Genomic DNA, 16932 nt, shown 5'->3' with positions numbered 1-16932 from the left:
AGCCATTCTAACTGGGGTGAGATGATATCTCACTGTGATTTCAATTTGCATTTCCCTGATGATTAGCAGTGTTAAAACATTTTTTCACATAACTGTTGGCCATTTGTATGTCTTCTTTTGAGAAATGTCTACTCGTATCCTTTGCCCACTTTTTAATGAATTTTTTGCTTTATTTTTCCTTACTGTTGTTTGAGTTCCTTGTATGTTCTGGATATTAGTCCTTTGTTGGATGAGTAATTTGCAGATATTTTCTCCCATTCAACAGGTTGTGTCTTCACTCTGTTGATTATTTCCTTTGCTGTGAAGAAGCATTTTAGTTTAATATAGTCCCATTTGTCTATTTTTGTTTTTGTTGTCTGTGCTTTTGAGGTCTTAGCCATAAAGTCTTTCCTTAGCCAGTGTCCTGAAGTGTTTCCCCTGTTTTCCTCTAGTAATTTTATAGTTTCTATAGTTTCAGGTCTTACATTTAAGTCTTTAATCCATCTTGAGTTGATTTTTATATATAGTGAGAGATAGGGATCCAGTTTCATTTTTCTGCTATGAGTATCCAGGTTTCCCAGCACCATTTATTGAAGATGGTGTCTTTTCCCCAATATACATTCTTGGTGCCTTTGTCGAATATCAGTTGGCTATAAATACATGGATTTATTTCTGGATTCTCTATTCTATTCCATTGGTCTAAATGTCTGTTTTTATACCAATACCATGCTTTTATGGTTACTATAGCCTTGTAATTTCTTTTCTTTCTTTCCCTTTTTTTTTTTTTTAAGACAGGTCTCACTCTGTCACCATAAGTAGCGTGCAGTGGCTTCATCATAGTTCACTGTAACCTCAAATTCCTTGTCTTAGGTGATCCTCCGGCCTCAGCCTCCCTAGTAGCTGGAACTACAGGCACATGCCATCATGCCTGGCTAATATTTTCTATTTTTAGTAGAGACGAGGTCTCACTCTTGCTCAGGCTGGTCTCAAACTCCTGAGCTCAAGTGATCCTCCCACCTCAGCCTCCCAGAATGCTAGGATATATATTTTGAAGTCAGGCAGTGTGATGCCTCCAGCTGCATTCTTTTTTTTCAGGATTACTTTGGCTATTCAGGCCCTTTGTGGTTCCATATGAATTTTAAGATTGTTTTTTCTATTTCTGTGAAAAATGACTTCAGTATTTTGATAGGGATTACATTGAATCTATAGATTGCTTTGGGTAGTGTGGTAATTTTAACGATATTAAAATTTCTTTTTCACCTATAGGCATGGGATGTCTTTCCATTTGTGTTTTCTTCAGTTTATTTCATTAGTATTTTGTTGTTTTCCTTATAGAGATCTTTTACCTCCATGTTTAAATTTATTCCTAGGGTTTTGTGGTTTGTTTGTTTGTTTGTTATTTATTTTTGTAGCTATTGTCAATGGGATTTTCTTCTTGATTTCTTTCCCAGCTAGTTCATTACTGGTGTGTAGAAATGGCTACTGATTTTTGTTTGTTGTTTTTGTGTCCTGTAACTTAACTGAATTTATTTATCAGATCTAAGAGTCTTTTGGTGGAGTGTTTAGGTTTTCGTAGATATAAGATCATGTCATCTGCAGAGAGGGACAATTTAACTTCCTCTTTTCCAATTTGGATGCCATTTATTTCCTTCTCTTGCCTGATTGCTTTGGCCAGGACTTCCAGTACTGTGCTGAACAGGAGTGGTGAAAGTGGACATCCTTGCCTTGTTCCAGTTCTTAGAGGAAAGATTTTCAGCTTTTCCCCGTTCAATTTGATGTTAGCTGTGGGTTTGTCATTTATGGCCTTTATTATGTTTAGGTATGTTCCTTCAATGCCTAGTTTGTTGAGTTTTTATCATGAAGGGATGTTGTTTTTTTTTTTTTTTTTGTTAGAGATAGCGTCTTGCTTTGTCACCCAGGCTAGAGTGGCAGACTCTTTGTAAAAATGTGATGGTTTTGATTTCAGTAGTACGTGTTTTACTCAGTATTTTTAGCTATATGCAAAATGGATTTTTAAATAATTGAAAATGGTTTCATTTCTTCAGTAAGCAAATATCTTCCCTATCTGCACTCTAATAAAAAAGTCTGGCTTACACACTTTATTTGCTTAGCACAACTTTTTGTTTTAAAGTAGTATGCAGGTACATACTTAAGTTTGGCACAAACCCTAGTTGCATAAATACTATTAATTCATGGATGAATATGGGTATGATTGGTAACGACAGAAATAGTATAATTTCAATAAAATATCCGAAACTATAGTGTATAACAATGCATATCCTTTAGAAATGCCTTATCAGACACTGAAATATTAATCTTTTTTTCCTCCAGAGGAGAAGAAATAAGCGTCACTTTAAATGATCTCAAGCCAGCCACGGATTACCATGCAAAGTAAGGAACTCCTACAGGTTGCTTTTATATGATACAGCATAGGTTTAGGATTTTTTTAGTAATTATTTCCTTAAAAATCTAGAATCTAATTTAAATATTAATTTTGGGCTAAAAACATGGACTTTGTAAACTTTGATTCTTTTATTGATACAATTATCAACATTTTCTAAAAAACCAAAAACATTTAACTCAAATGTTATAGTGAAGGGTTTAATCACCCTGTTTGTAGGACCCAGGGATTGGAATGAATCTGTAGAATATGTCTACAGTATCTACTTTAGCACTGGAAACTTGTCCCAGCTTTGAAATTCTTATAAAATAATCATAAATAATATTTGGCTTATACTTATATATTTTTACTACATCTTATTTTGGAAAGAGTTTGGGATATTAAAACTCTCAAAATTTTACAACACATAGTAGGAATAATTTAGGTACTCCCTATTTTACTCTCTGTAGTTCTTCTAGTATAATTTACCAAAATTTTATAGACCCCAGGGCCACCCCAGCTGGGGCCTAATATAACACATTTAGTTAATCACTTCCATTCTTAAAAAGAGCATTTGTGGTTGTGATTATATCTGCTTAGCTATTAAGTCTTAAAGTGTACTTCTATGGATAAAGTCAAAGTATTGTCTAACCTAATCTTTTTCAAACTGTGGATTACAATTATTATTGAATCATGAATTTAATTTTGTGGGTTATATTCAGCATTTTTTTAAAAAATGAAATAGAATCAAATGGAATAGAAAATATCAGTATATTACTCCTAGTTAAGAGTATTGTTTCAGGAAACTCATGTTGTATGTGTGTATAAATGCGTATGTGCACAAACAGTTATGTCACAACTTAAAATGTATTTTATTGGCTTCCAATAAAAAAGAAAAAGAAAACCACCAGTCTTCTGTTTTTAAGGGGTCACCTTTTACTTGTAATAGTCATCTTTTCTGGATAGAACTTTTAGAGGACACCTTACTGACTGCAAGGTGATGCCATTAAAAGGTAGGATACAGTGATTCTGCAGGGTAAAATTATTTATTTTATCACCACAGAGTCCAGGCAGAATACAATTCTATAAAGGGAACTCCTTCAGAAGCTGAAAGCTTTACTACCTTGAGCTGTGAACCTGATACACCTAATCCACCAAGGATAGCCAATCGGACCAAAAATTCACTCACTTTGCAGTGGAAGGTAAGAATATTGTGTAGCGTATTTCCAACTGGACATTTCTTTATTTTCCCCCCATAATATTGTTTTAATTGTTTTTAAAGACCAAAAGAGCTTTAAGCTAACTAATTTGCTCTTGCTCTTTATAAACATGAAACAAATGCCTATTTACTATATCTTAAAATAATGATTTTTACTGGTTTTTCCTACTATCTGTACATATAACAAAAAAGGCTGACTTATAATTCATGTCCTCGTTATATTGCATTTGTGATGACATTGAGATTTGCAACTGTGATTCTCAACCCATTGTTCCTTTTTGTAATATTTTGTGATGACACCTTTATGTCCTGAATTTTACCTTAAAATCAGATTTATAACTTACCTGGACCCATAGTTTTAAAAATATGCCACCTAAAAGGAGAAAGTTATTAACAGACTATGTATTTTAATGTATAAATGATTGGGCCCAGCTACACCCTAAGATACAATGAAGTAGACAAACACCATACACAGAATTGGTAATTCAGATGCCACAGATGGTGACGTGATTTTCTGAACTGGTATATAAGTCTTGGTAAATTTCTGAGCAAATTAAATACAATCTTTCCCAAATTGCATAGTAGTTTCATTTTGGGAAAATTCAGGATCTGTTAAAACCATACAAAATATACCTTATAAAGTGGGATTAGTTTCTAGGCTCTGATAATTATAAACAGATATTCCACCTACATGGATTTTCAGGAAAACATTCAAAAGTACTAAAAGAAGGGAACAACTGCTCATTGTACTGATTGTCCCACATTCTGCAGGGCTGTCAACACCCTTGACCTTAACCCCATGACCATCAAGCCCTCCTCGCCCTGCATTATTGTGACCAGGTCAGAAATACCCTCCACAGGATTTCAAAACATCCCTTAGAAGGGAGTACCATCCCTGTTAACACTGATTTGCAGTTATATAACTACTCATCTTGATTTAATTATCTTCTACCTCAAGAACAAAAATCAGGGCTAGCTTTTCTTCTAAAAGCTTTTGAAAATGAGGTGCTTACTGCTTGCTTGGGAGCTTGTTTGTCCCCAGTTCTTCTGAGGATATTGGATGCCAAAGTATTATCAGCACATGTAAATCAAACAACTGTGTATATATACACATTTTCATGTGTGATAAAAAGTATGACTAATTTTATTTCATGTCACTTAGAGTAGCATTTTATTTATGAATTTACCCAGACTCTTTCCTTTGGTAGGGCAGGTGAAGTAGCAGCCCAGTGCCCTTTATGTAAGTTGGAATTTGTGTAGGTATCTGTTCTTTGTTCTGAAGATAATTAAAATTCAATTTTGAATTTCTGCCTTTAATAATATCCCAGTAGCCCCATATAATATGTAGGCAGTGCTACCTCTTCAGGTTGCCCAGACTTGGACCCTTCTAGAAATGGCCCTGTTATACATATACAATAATCAGCAGGGTTGCAGAAAGATATCATTGTCACAGTTATTGGGGCTAGTGTCATATACCTAAGAGTTGTTGGGAGGATTCAACAGGTAATATCTGTATAGCCCATGTCACAATGCCTGAAACATAACAAGTGCTATAACAATTGTTGTTATTTAATTTTAAAGATGAAGAAAACTCAGAGTAGTTTAGTAACTTGAATATCCAGCCTTTTGATTCTGCTGCCTGACATAATCTAAAAGTATTCCCAATGGGGTTAACATAGGAGGTAGCAGTTGAGAGAAATATTTTATCAGCTGGCATTGTTTAGAATTGCCACTGTATGGTAATGATAAAAAGCTGACTGAAACTGGGCTTCTACTCTCTTATTGCCAGTGCAATGAGAGACCTACTGCTCAAGCCCAGGAAGACTGCTGGGTAGGAATGCTGGTTTTGTGGTCAGATAGACCAAATGCAGTTCTCCTCCACTCTTAATGACTAATAATCTAGGATAACTTTTTTGGGGTTCTTTGAAATCCCCATTTCCTCTTTTGTAAAGTTTAGACAATGGTACTTCATAGAGGTGACGTGAGGACTAAATGAAATAAGGTAAAACACTTTACACATAGTAGTTTCCCCTCTAACTTGGAGAAAAGCCAGAGGTTATGTCTCAGGTTGTTAAGGTAGACAACAGCCTCACCAAAAAAAATTAGCAAAGTAAATGTGAGACCTCAGCAACTAGACTAGAGCAATCTGGAATCATAAACTCTTGAGAAATATATTTCTGTACCATACACTTTATGATAAGACTTGTGATCATCTCTCTTTGGATTCTCCTGCAGTATAAAAGTTGGAGTTTCCCAAGGATTCTTTCCCTACCCGCTTCTCATTACATTCACTTTAACCTTCTGCCGCTATGCCAGTTAGGCCTCCGTGTTCCTTTTTATTAAAAACTTACCAAAAAAAACCTTAATGACCCCTCTTGCCATTTACATGGTTAGGAATGCTATATAAAAAGTGGATACGGGCCAGGCATGGCAGCCCATGCCTATAATCCTACCAGTCTGGGAGGCCAAGGCAGGAGGATTGCTTGAGCTCAGGGGTTTGAGACCAGCCTGAGCAAGAGTAAGACCCCGTCTCTACTAACAAATAGAAAGAAATTTGGCCAGGCAACTAAAAATATAAAAACTTAGCCGGGCGTAGTGGCGCATGCCTGTAGTCCCAGCTACTCGGGAGGATGAGGCAGGAGGATGGCTTGAGCCTAGGAGTTTGAGGTTGCTGTGAGCTAAGCTGATGCCACAGTACTCTACCAGGCAACAGAGCAAGACCATGTCTCAAAAAAAACTGTATAGGGTCCAGAAAATCGTTTCAAAGGTTCAAATTGTTTAATTTTGACAGAAAGAGTCTTAAAATCAATTATCTTCAAATATATGAAGTAAGGACGGGGTGATCATTTGTTCTGCAAAGAGGAAATGGGCTGAAATTGTAGAAAGAAAATTCAGTTAGAAATAGGCTGAAATTCTTGATTTCAAGAATGATTAAATACTGAAATAAAATGGCAAGGGAGACTGCATTTTTCATCCTTAAATATGAACAGATTAGAGTCAGCAGTCTTAGGTAATCAGCACATTGAGTCTAGAAGCAGGGGATTCACACAGTGCCCTCTCAGTTTCTTTTAGCATTCTGAGTTCTTCATTCTTTAGTATTTCATACAATATTCCATTTACGTTATAAGGTGAATTTTAATAAAAATGACAGGATTGATTCTAGCAGCTTATAGCTGATAAAATCTTCTGAAAGAAAGGCAAAGCGATTTTTTTTAAAAGAATTTTAAAAGTTAAGATCTTGCTAAAAGAGATTTTCAGTGTTCAGAAAAACTTGAGTAGCCTCTTGCTTTTTTTTCCCCCTTACATTTAAAGGGATTATGGGCTATATAGTTCTGTATTTTCTGTGCATACTTTTCTAGGACCAAGTCACAGAGAACATCTGCAACACAAAATAGAGTCCTTAGATTAGATCATTGCAATATCATTTATGAAAGTACTAATTTGTATCCATTTTATTTGTTTTTTGGTGTTTGTTTTAGGCACCTAGTGACAATGGTTCTAAAATCCAAAGCTTTATTTTAGAATGGGATGAGGTAAGTAAATTGAATTGTTTTATTTTTAGATGGTTAAAATAATATGCATATCTTCAGGCAGAAATAACTTCTTTGTTTTAATTTTTCTTCTTTCAAAAACGATATGAATGATTTTGTGTGGTACATGAGTAGATTGATGGTATTTTAGAAAACATTGCTGATTGAACTTCCCTACCTTCTGTTTTGGTTTTTTTCCCCAACTGAACCACCATCAGAACTGTTACTTAGGAAGTTCAAGGCCAGCCTGAGCAAGAATGAGACCCTGTCTCTTCTGAAAATAGAAAAATTAGCCTGGCGCAGTGGCATACTCCTATAGTCCCAGCTACTCGGGAGGCTGAGGCAGGAGGATTGCTTGAGCCCAGGACTTTGAGGTTGCAGTGAGCTGTGATGATGCCACTGCACTCTACCCAGGGCGACATAGTGAGACTCTGTCAAAAAAAAAAAAAAAACAACTGTCACTAAGGTCATTACGTTAATGAAGAAACTTTTTTTTCACATCAGCCTTAAAGGCAAGTGTTTTCATTTCCTATGGCTGCTGTAACAAATTACCCCAAACCTGATATTAAAACATCATCTATTTTCTTACAGTTCTGGAGGCCAGAAATCTGAAATGGGTTTCACTGGGCCAAAATCAAGGTGTCAGCATGGCCATGCGCCCTCTGGGGACTCTAGAGGAGAATTTGTTTCCTTGTCTTGACCCCCTTTTGTGGGCTGTCCTTATCACTTGGTTCATAGCCACATCACATTGCTTTTTATCTCCTTGCTTCCATCGTCACGCCTCCTTCCTCTTCTGTCTTCAAATCTCCGTCTCCCTGTTTTAAGGACACTTGATTCCATTTAGGGTCCACCCAGATAATCCAGGATAATCTTCCATCTCAAGATCCTTAACTTAGTTGTGTTGCATAGTCCCTCTTATGATATAAGGTAACATTCACAGGTTCAGGGGATTAGGACTGGGATATATTTGGGGGCCATTATTCAGCCAACCACAGCAAACATACTGGGCTTTGTTGTTTAATATGTTGTTTTACTGTTAGTTATCATGGTCTTTCTTGCCCTGCTGCTTACATCAAGCTAAGAGGAGGTGCCAGAGGAGAAGAAGAAATTCAATTGATACTTTAGGAATTTAGTAGTATATTAAAAGAGCAATAAAGCACAACCAGGTAGATTTTATTCCAGAAGTTCTAAGATAATTAAGAATTAGAATATCTATTAATATATCACATAATATAGAAAAAAAGCCATATCATCTTGATAAATTAAGAGAAGGTATTTGATAAAATTTGGCATCCATCCCAGTTAAAACTTAAAGCAGATTAGGAAGAGAAAGACAATTCCTTATTTGATAGTTATTTTGGGGCCTTAACTAAACAAATACAGACATTTTTATGCAAAGCAGAAACAAGTCAAAGTTGCCAGTTTTCCCCACCTTTATTTAACATTATTTAGGAAGTTAGTTAAGTCAGTATGACTTGAAACCAAAACAAGAAGTACAGTCATGGTGTCTAGGCTGTTGAGCAAAGTTGTTATTATTTAGAGATACTATGAGTTTGGACATAAATGACTCAGTAGAATCAACTAAATAGCATTACAACTAACAAGAGAATTCAATAAAGCAGCCAGATACAGACTAATGTTTTACTTTGAAGCAGAAGTCACCCTAACCACCCTTTACCTCTACTAACACAATAAAGAAAAATGGTAGAGAATGAGAAGCTTGTCCATTTTATTTAACACTCTAAATTTCTAAAACTCTTTTGTTCTCCCGAGCTGTCCTTACTTTACTCTCTCCCTTTAATTGTCTGTAATTGAGCTGTTCTCTCTGCTTGAACTCTTTCAGTATTAAATCTAAGGAATAGCAGCTCCAAAACCTTTAAAGAAGCTTAGCAGCTATATGGGTGGAGGTTTGGGCATGGGTAGAAACCTTTTCTCAAAACTGTTTTCTTAGGCCAGGCACGGTGGCTCACACCTGTAATCCTAGCACTCTAGGAGGCCCAGACAGGCGGATCGTTTGAGCTCAGGAGTTGGAGACCAGCCTGAACAAGAGTGAGACCCTGTCTCTACTAAAAAAATAGAAAAAAATTAGCTGGACAACTAAAATTATATAGAAAAAAAATAATTAGCCGGGCATGGTGGTACATGCCTGTAGTCCCAGCTACTCAGGAGGCTGAGGCAGTAGGATTGCTTGAGCCCAGGAGTTTGAGGTTGCTGTGAACTAGGCTGACGCCACGGCACTCTAGCCCGGGCAACAGAGTGAGACTCTGTCTAAAAAAAAAAAAAAAAAAATGTTTTCTTAGAACCTTCCATAGATTGAGGAAAACTGCCAGTTGTCCATATCAAAGATCTCCCTATTTCCACCACTAATAGTCCCCCATGGAAATTGTAAGGTCCATGCCTGGAAAGGGTTTCTTTTATTAAAGCCAGAAATTTAGCATTGGCTAAAACACAGTACCTAAGTCAAGAAGCTATACAAAGATACCTATTCTCTGATTTTTGAATTCTGCATTTGATGAACTATATCATATAAAAGATGTGTAGTATCTCAACCTTCTCTTGAGATCCATGACTTTTAATGTATGCTTGCTAATGTGTAACTATCAAAGAGGAGTTGATGTGGCTTTTATCTTTTTATAGTAATATACATGATATATAATAATCAGCCATTTCTTATAGGGCAAAGGAAATGGAGAATTTTATCAGTGTTACATGGGCTCACAGAAACAATTTAAAATTACGAAACTGTCACCAGCAATGGGTTGTAAATTTAGACTATCAGCCAAAAATGACTATGGTACAAGGTAAGAATGATTTTATAAAATAATGTAGATATTTCAGATTATCCAGTCAACTTCAATTGTATAATTATTCACAGTCCAAATTATTCAATAAAACTTCCGCTTAGTTTATCCATTTGTCAGTGTGGTTAAGATATGTTACCAGCCTAGCAAAAGCTGTAAGAGAATATCTTAGTTACATAGGGACCACAGGAAAGATTAAAACTAATTGCTTTACCAAGATTTTTATGTATAAATTAAATCTTCGTATGTGACCAAGATATTCCTCTATTAATCTTCAGCATATGTAATTTTATTATTTTGTTTAAAGTCTGGTGAATTTTAATAACATCTAAGATGCCTAATTTAAGGCCAAGTGCCTTTCAACAGTCATATTGAAATTATTTTTATTCTAGAGATACTTCTCACCTTTATGGGGGCAGGTAGGCTTAATTACATAACTGAGAACTGAATGTTTTCCAATTTATATAAATGGCATCATATGAAAGTGTGTTTAAAAGGTACATTTATACCAATAAAAGAGTGTTATTGTTTCTAAAGGGTAATGTGTATATTCTTTTATTGACTGGATGAATTATATAAAGGCTTAAAAATCTGAACAAAACTGTATTTTTAAAAGATTACTAATTCAGTTTTTGGTATCTGACCTGGTTATCGTAAAGATACTGTCAAATACAAATACATTATTTAGATTATAATTTATCAAAAATTACATCATTTTTGAAAATAATGTTTGTCAAAAACACTTATTCTTTAGCTGTAAAAATATTTTTTTCTCATTCCTTTTTAAAAACCATTTATTTCAACAGTGATTTTAGTGAAGAAGTCTTATATTACACCTCAGGTTGTGCCCCTTCTACACCAGCAAGTCCTGTATTAACTAGGGCTGGAGTTACTTGGTTATCCTTACAATGGAATAAACCCTCAGGAACACCATCAGATGAAGGAATTTCTTATATTTTAGAGATGGAAGAAGAAACTTCAGTAAGTGTGAATACATATTTTAAACAGGGTGTTTAAAACATTTTAGTGTGGCATTAATCCTAGTACAATAAATATTGCCAGAGTTAGCTCCTTTCCCAAATTTTCTGAAGCTTTAGTTTGTTATAGTTTGGGAGGAATTGGGAGTAACTTGAGAATTCAGTGTTTTGTTTTCTTGATGTGTAGAAAGGTGTTTTGTATTTTGTGTGTGTTTTGTATGTCTGTGCGTGGGGAGCAACAAAGATTGCACTTTATATCTGCTTTGGAGGAGATAGGGAGAGGAGAAGATCACCACAGCCTTCTAGAATAAGCAGCTCTAAAAGATGAGGAAATACTGTGTCTCCCTTCCCCAGCTATTAATATATTCATACACTGCTTCCTGAAGTGTACAGATGATTTTTAGAGTCTCCCATGAAACTGTGTAGTGCAATCTGAATCTAGTTGCCCATCACTTATCCTCCAGTCACAAAAGACCACATAGTATATGATTCTATTTTTATGGATGTAGACAAATCCATAGACATTGGAAGTATGTTAGTAAATAGGTGGAGGGAAGAAGTGACTACTAACCAAAAAGTACAGGATTTATTCTGAAATTAGTAATTAGATGAGGGTTGCACAACCTTGTGAATATACCATAAGCCTTTGAATTTTATACTTTAAAATGGTGAATTTTATGATATGTGAATTATATCCCAATTTTTTAAAGTCTTAGAAATGATAACATTGGGAAAGTAATAAGTAAGCAGTAAGTAGCAATCCCAAACCTAAGTGACATCCTCACCTGCCAGCACAACTAACCATTCGTTTATTCACTTAAACACAACTGTGTGTTCAGATTAAGTTAAATATGCCAAATATTTACAGTTCTGTTTAGCTCTTGGAACATCTCTCTGGGAAATTCCTGTTAGTTCTTGGCATAGCTTACTATTGAGGACATTACCACTGGCTCCAACTCTATCCTTTCTTCCCTCAAAGAAGGAAAGATCTCTTGGCTACTTTCTTAGTGAGAATTAGTGGTCTCCTTTATCTTCCTACAAATGTTCAATAGCATTTCTGGGTCCATCCACTTAATGACAGAAGCATAAAGGTGAGGATTATATTAACAGTATTAATCACATTGCGCATCGTATTATAGAAGATGAAGAGGTACCAGGGTCTTTTCACATATTCATTATTGTGCATATTTCTGCTATTAAACATCTAATGAAGACTTTGTTTTGCAGGGATATGGTTTTAAGCCTAAATATGATGGAGAAGATCTTGCTTACACAGTGAAAAATCTCAGACGTAGTACTAAGTATAAATTTAAGGTAAGTTTTGAAAACTCTTAAAAAATTGTTTCCTGTTCCTATTCTTGTTGTTTTAAAACCTTACTCCTTTGGTTTTAAATCTCAAATAATTTTAACCTAACAGTGCTTCTCAAACTTTATTTAAATTCCAAATCAGTTTAAATGTTTTCTGTGATTCTTATTTGCATAATGTGAACAAACATCTTCTAAAATATGGCTGTTGTTAGAACATACTTAGAGTATGCTTCTTGGCAGGAATATCACAGAAAGTAATGCTGTATTTTTCTCAGTGTATCATATCAAGTGGTGCATAATTTCAATTTGTCCCATTACTGGTAGTCACTTGATAAAGGTAATATCTACTATGTTTCTTCACTGTTATGCTTTTTTCCTTTATGATTAATAAGCATTTTGTAAATACTATGTACTATGTAAGCATCTTGTTCTTAATCAAACTTCCATCCATAGTTTTAACAACCATTGATGATTCTTGCCTGAGTCAGTTATTGCTACAATTATTGGTGCCAAGTAGTGACTTTTTAATTTTATCATTTCTTCTACATTCATTAGTTGGCATTACATGTTAAAGATACTGAAAGAAAAGAGAAGTTTTAAAACAAACTCATGGATTTCTATTTATTCCGTGGATTATGTTTTGTTACTGTGGTTATTGTGAGACTCAGATTGTCCTAGTTGTGGGACTCCCCTACAAAGTGGCTCCTGAATCCTTTTGACATGTCTCTCATCATTCTTTGAGAACTTCCTTACTGGCACAAGATATTCTAGTCTTATCTTATACTTTCCCTTCAACTCTGGAATTGGCCATTTCTAAAAGCACCAGGGTCCTTTTAGTGGACGGTGGTATTTAGAAGTCAGATCTGGGTACTAGGTATACCTAAGTGCTATAGAGATTTTACTGTTCATAGAAAAAAAATGTGTGTGTGTGTGTGTGTGTACTTATATTTAAATATATACACAGTTTACATGTACAAACACATTTATATCTGTTTCTGTATTTTTTTAAATCATGAGTTCACACCAGATACCTTCATTTTTTTTAATCCAACACCATAGGTTTATTATAGATTTCTCCTTTTCCTTCTTTCTAACTCCCTTCATCATCAGTGAGAATCTTTGACCCAGTTATGTTCAGTATATTTACTTATTGGATCAAACCCCTCCCTGTGCCCCCATACTCTTCCCTAAAGTCTATTCAGAGTGCTTAAGTTCATACAAGGCACATGCTGCTGCCTCTACCCAACCCTCCCCCATCCCCTGGTGCAAATGCTTGCCTTGCTCAGCCCATGTACTGGCCTTTGCACTGAATGATTCCAGGAGGATGGAGAGACTACAGGTCTTGCTCACTTGAGACAGGGAGACTCTACATACAATTTTTGCTTAATTGAGACAGTGGCAAACTTTGAAGATTGTCCTACTGTGGAAACTCCTGAAATTCTGTGTCTTCCTAGTATAGTCTCATTCTGGCATATGTTTTGGCTCTTTGATTTGGTCAGTATATACATTGCTATTTCTTGCAGGCAATGCTTGAATTACTTAATATACCAATTAATATAAGCATGCCTAAATATTTGGGTAAAAATTTTCCCAATAATATAATAAGATGCTTATTGGTTGATAAATTCAACATTTCAATATTCCTACCAGTGCTTGTTTAATCAAATCGTTTCAAATAAATGATAGAAGCCACTGTAAATTATTTTCACTATTAAAAAACAAAGATAAATTTTATTATTCCTTGAGAACCTTTGAAGAAAATTTTCATAATGGCAAATTTAATTATATAATACATAATAATTATATTTATTATACTTTATTTTATACTATTAGCTTCATTTTAAAAATTTCTAATAACTCTAGGTCATTTTAATTTTCAAATATAGTTTTCATATTTACCAGATTTATAAAATACCTAAAAAGTATGCCTATTCATTCCAGTTTTCCTCTTACAATATTGGATTATATTTGTGCTCCAGTAATGATTACCATACTGACAGGTCCTTTAAAGAGGAAATTGTTAATATCTGTATAATTTAAATTTATGAAAACCCTTAGAATTCTACATGTAACACCATGGTGTTATTGCTATATAAGTACAAAATGCACACACATCACACACACAAATATGTGTTAAATTTCTTACTGATCTACTATAAGCAAATCAAATTTCCATTTAAAACTGTACTTCACTATAGCAGTCACTCAAATAGCAGGGGGAGGGAGGTATACAATCAGAATCTCCAACAAGACAACAGGCTGTTCCAAAAAGCACTCCCAAATAACTGGGTTAGGGGTGGGAAAACATATCCGTAAACCACTTCTTTATACATCACTGGATTGTAGGAAGTGGAGTTATATACCAACTGTACAATTTCCATTCTGTCTCCTTCAACATCTCGGCCAACAAACTTCAAGCCTTGCTCTTCCAAACAGTTTTTCAAGGATAGATTTACCTCAAATCTGTGGTGGTGCCTCTCTTCCAAGTAGTCTGGGTCTCCACAGAGTCTCCTCATGACCAAGTTCTTGGTCTGGAACATTATTCTCCTCTTGCCCAGCCTAATGGTTCTGCCCATTTGCCCAGGAGTGTGTTCTGGCATGTCTATAACCACAGGATGATTGGTCTTAGGGTCAAACTCTGTGGAATTAGCACCTTGCCACCCTAGCACATTTCTTGAGAATTCAACAAGTACCAACTGCATTCCTAGGCACACACCCAAAAAAGGCTTTTTCTGTTTCCGAACATAGGCGATTGCTTGGATTTTTCCTTCTGTTCCTTGAACACCAAAACCTCCTGGAACTAGTACTCCATGAGCACTACAGAGCCTCTGCCAAACTTCGTGGTAGCGCACAGGCTCTTCCTGCAAGGCACTTGGCTCCAAGTCCATTGAATCTATGTACTTGATTTCCAATTGTGGTTGATGGCCAGTGCAGAATGCTCCAGAGCTTTAATGACAGAGGCATAAGAGTCTTGATAACTTGGTGTGTTTGCCCACAAGAACAATAGAGCAGGTCTCTAGCAAGCGATCGTATCTGTCAGCCATCGCTTTCCACTTTATCAGCATTTTTCATGGCTGCCTCTCAATAGGAAGGTCAAGTCTTCAAAGAAAATAATCTATGACCCCTTGCTCCTCTAACAACAAAGGCACTCAGTAGATGGGATGAGACATCATGGACACAGATCACTTGCTCAGATTCAACATGGCACAGCATCAATATTTTCTCTTTCACTGATGTGTCAAGAGGATTTGAGCACCTGTACACAACCAGGTCTGGAGAAAGCCCAAGCCCTCTAAGTTCTCGGATGCTGTTCTGGGTGGGCTTAGTCTTCTGTTCCCCTTTTGAACTTGGCTGAGGAAGTAGACTGACGTGGATGTTATAAAAGTTCTCCTTCTTTACCTTGAATTGGAATTGACAGAAGGCCTTGATAAAGGGCAAGCTTTCTATATCTCCCACAGTGCCACCAAGCTCAATAACACACACTTGAGGTTCTAGCCCATCTTCATCCACAGGTATCAATGCCTGTCTCATCACCCACTCCTGGATGACATCTGTGATGTGAGGGACAACCTGGACAGTTTTCCCCAAGTAATCTCCTTTATGTTCCTTGTTGATGATGTACTGGTATATCTTTCCGGTGGTCAGGTTATTGTCCTTGGTGAGGCGAATGTCAAGGAACCATCCATAGTTACTCAGGTCAAGGTGTACTTCCCGCCATCATCCAGCACAAAAACTTCACCATGCTCATAAGGAGAAAATGTTCCGCATCAATGTTAGTGTAGGGATCAATTTTAATTGACATTATATGTAAACCATGACTTCAGTATTGTGCTCACACTGCTTGCTAATGATTCCTTTTCCAATTCCTGATATAACACCACCAATGTACTTCATTTTACTTGTTGACCTGAAGCCAGCTTCAGATCCTCCCGTCAGCGACAGAGCTAAGTGGTGACGCACGCAGAGATCTTGGCAGCCAGCCAATCAGTCTTCCTTTTATAACTTTACATTGCAGATTCTTCTTTCAAATAATCATATCAAAATAAAATCTTAATATTTTAAGGAAATCTTAGGACACTAAGCAAAAATAATAAAAATATTATAATCCAGGAAGTGATGACTAACATATTATTCTTAAGAAACAATGAGGATATGATTAACATAAAATGAACTGTAATGTGGACCAAGTTTACCAAATGTTCTACACTGAAAACAATTCTAGGATATTCAAAATAGTAAAAATTTAAACGACAAAGAATGAAAATCACATTTTAAAACATAATAAAACAGTCAGAATTCTTAAAATTATTTAAAGAGTGGTAAACAAGCAAACAGTTCTAATTTTATCGGATGGTTCACTGGTGGCTGGGCTAGGACCTAGTGTCCAAATTTTTGAAGAAAGGATGAAAGGCTGCAGAGGCTAGTAGCCAGTTCCTGTAATTCTGGGCCCCTGGAGAGCTGATGTCTTGTTTCCTGAATTTCCTGAAAAATAGTTTTTCAATTAGCAAGACTTCTAAAGGTCAAGATCTGAGCACCTTGAGCTAGGAACCTTTAGATACTTTGACTTCTGTTTACTCCTTGTTTTTGAGGCCTTTTCATAGACAGAGAGAAATAAGAACAGCTAGTATCTGGATTTGTCAACTACTCTTTTGTTACATCCTTGAAATTTACTTATATGTCAGCATCTGTGACAGTACATAGTCATGTTCCTACTTCGCATCTTGTCTAGTGTCGTTTT

The 16932-nt window shown here is 35.8% G+C and overlaps 1 protein-coding gene and 1 pseudogene across 4 annotated transcripts in view; one reads left to right on the top strand and one right to left on the bottom strand.

Annotated features, from left to right (window-relative positions):
• The window catches only part of FNDC3A (fibronectin type III domain containing 3A), a 136752-nt gene that overhangs the window by 95475 nt on the left and 24345 nt on the right, over positions 1-16932 (top strand). For all 4 annotated transcript variants that reach the window (XM_045567132.1, XM_045567133.1, XM_045567134.1 and 1 more), the window contains 6 exons: positions 2311-2370; positions 3423-3561; positions 7058-7111; positions 9785-9909; positions 10716-10890; positions 12114-12200. In XM_045567132.1, the coding sequence (XP_045423088.1) occupies positions 2311-2370; positions 3423-3561; positions 7058-7111; positions 9785-9909; positions 10716-10890; positions 12114-12200 (640 nt within the window). The remainder of the gene's footprint in view (positions 1-2310; positions 2371-3422; positions 3562-7057; positions 7112-9784; positions 9910-10715; positions 10891-12113; positions 12201-16932) is intronic.
• Positions 14236-16094, bottom strand: LOC123649177 (annotated as a pseudogene).

Source organism: Lemur catta, chromosome 13 (genome assembly GCF_020740605.2).
Source record: "Lemur catta isolate mLemCat1 chromosome 13, mLemCat1.pri, whole genome shotgun sequence".
Taxonomy (NCBI): domain Eukaryota; kingdom Metazoa; phylum Chordata; class Mammalia; order Primates; family Lemuridae; genus Lemur; species Lemur catta.
This window is presented reverse-complemented; position numbering and strand designations above follow the sequence as displayed.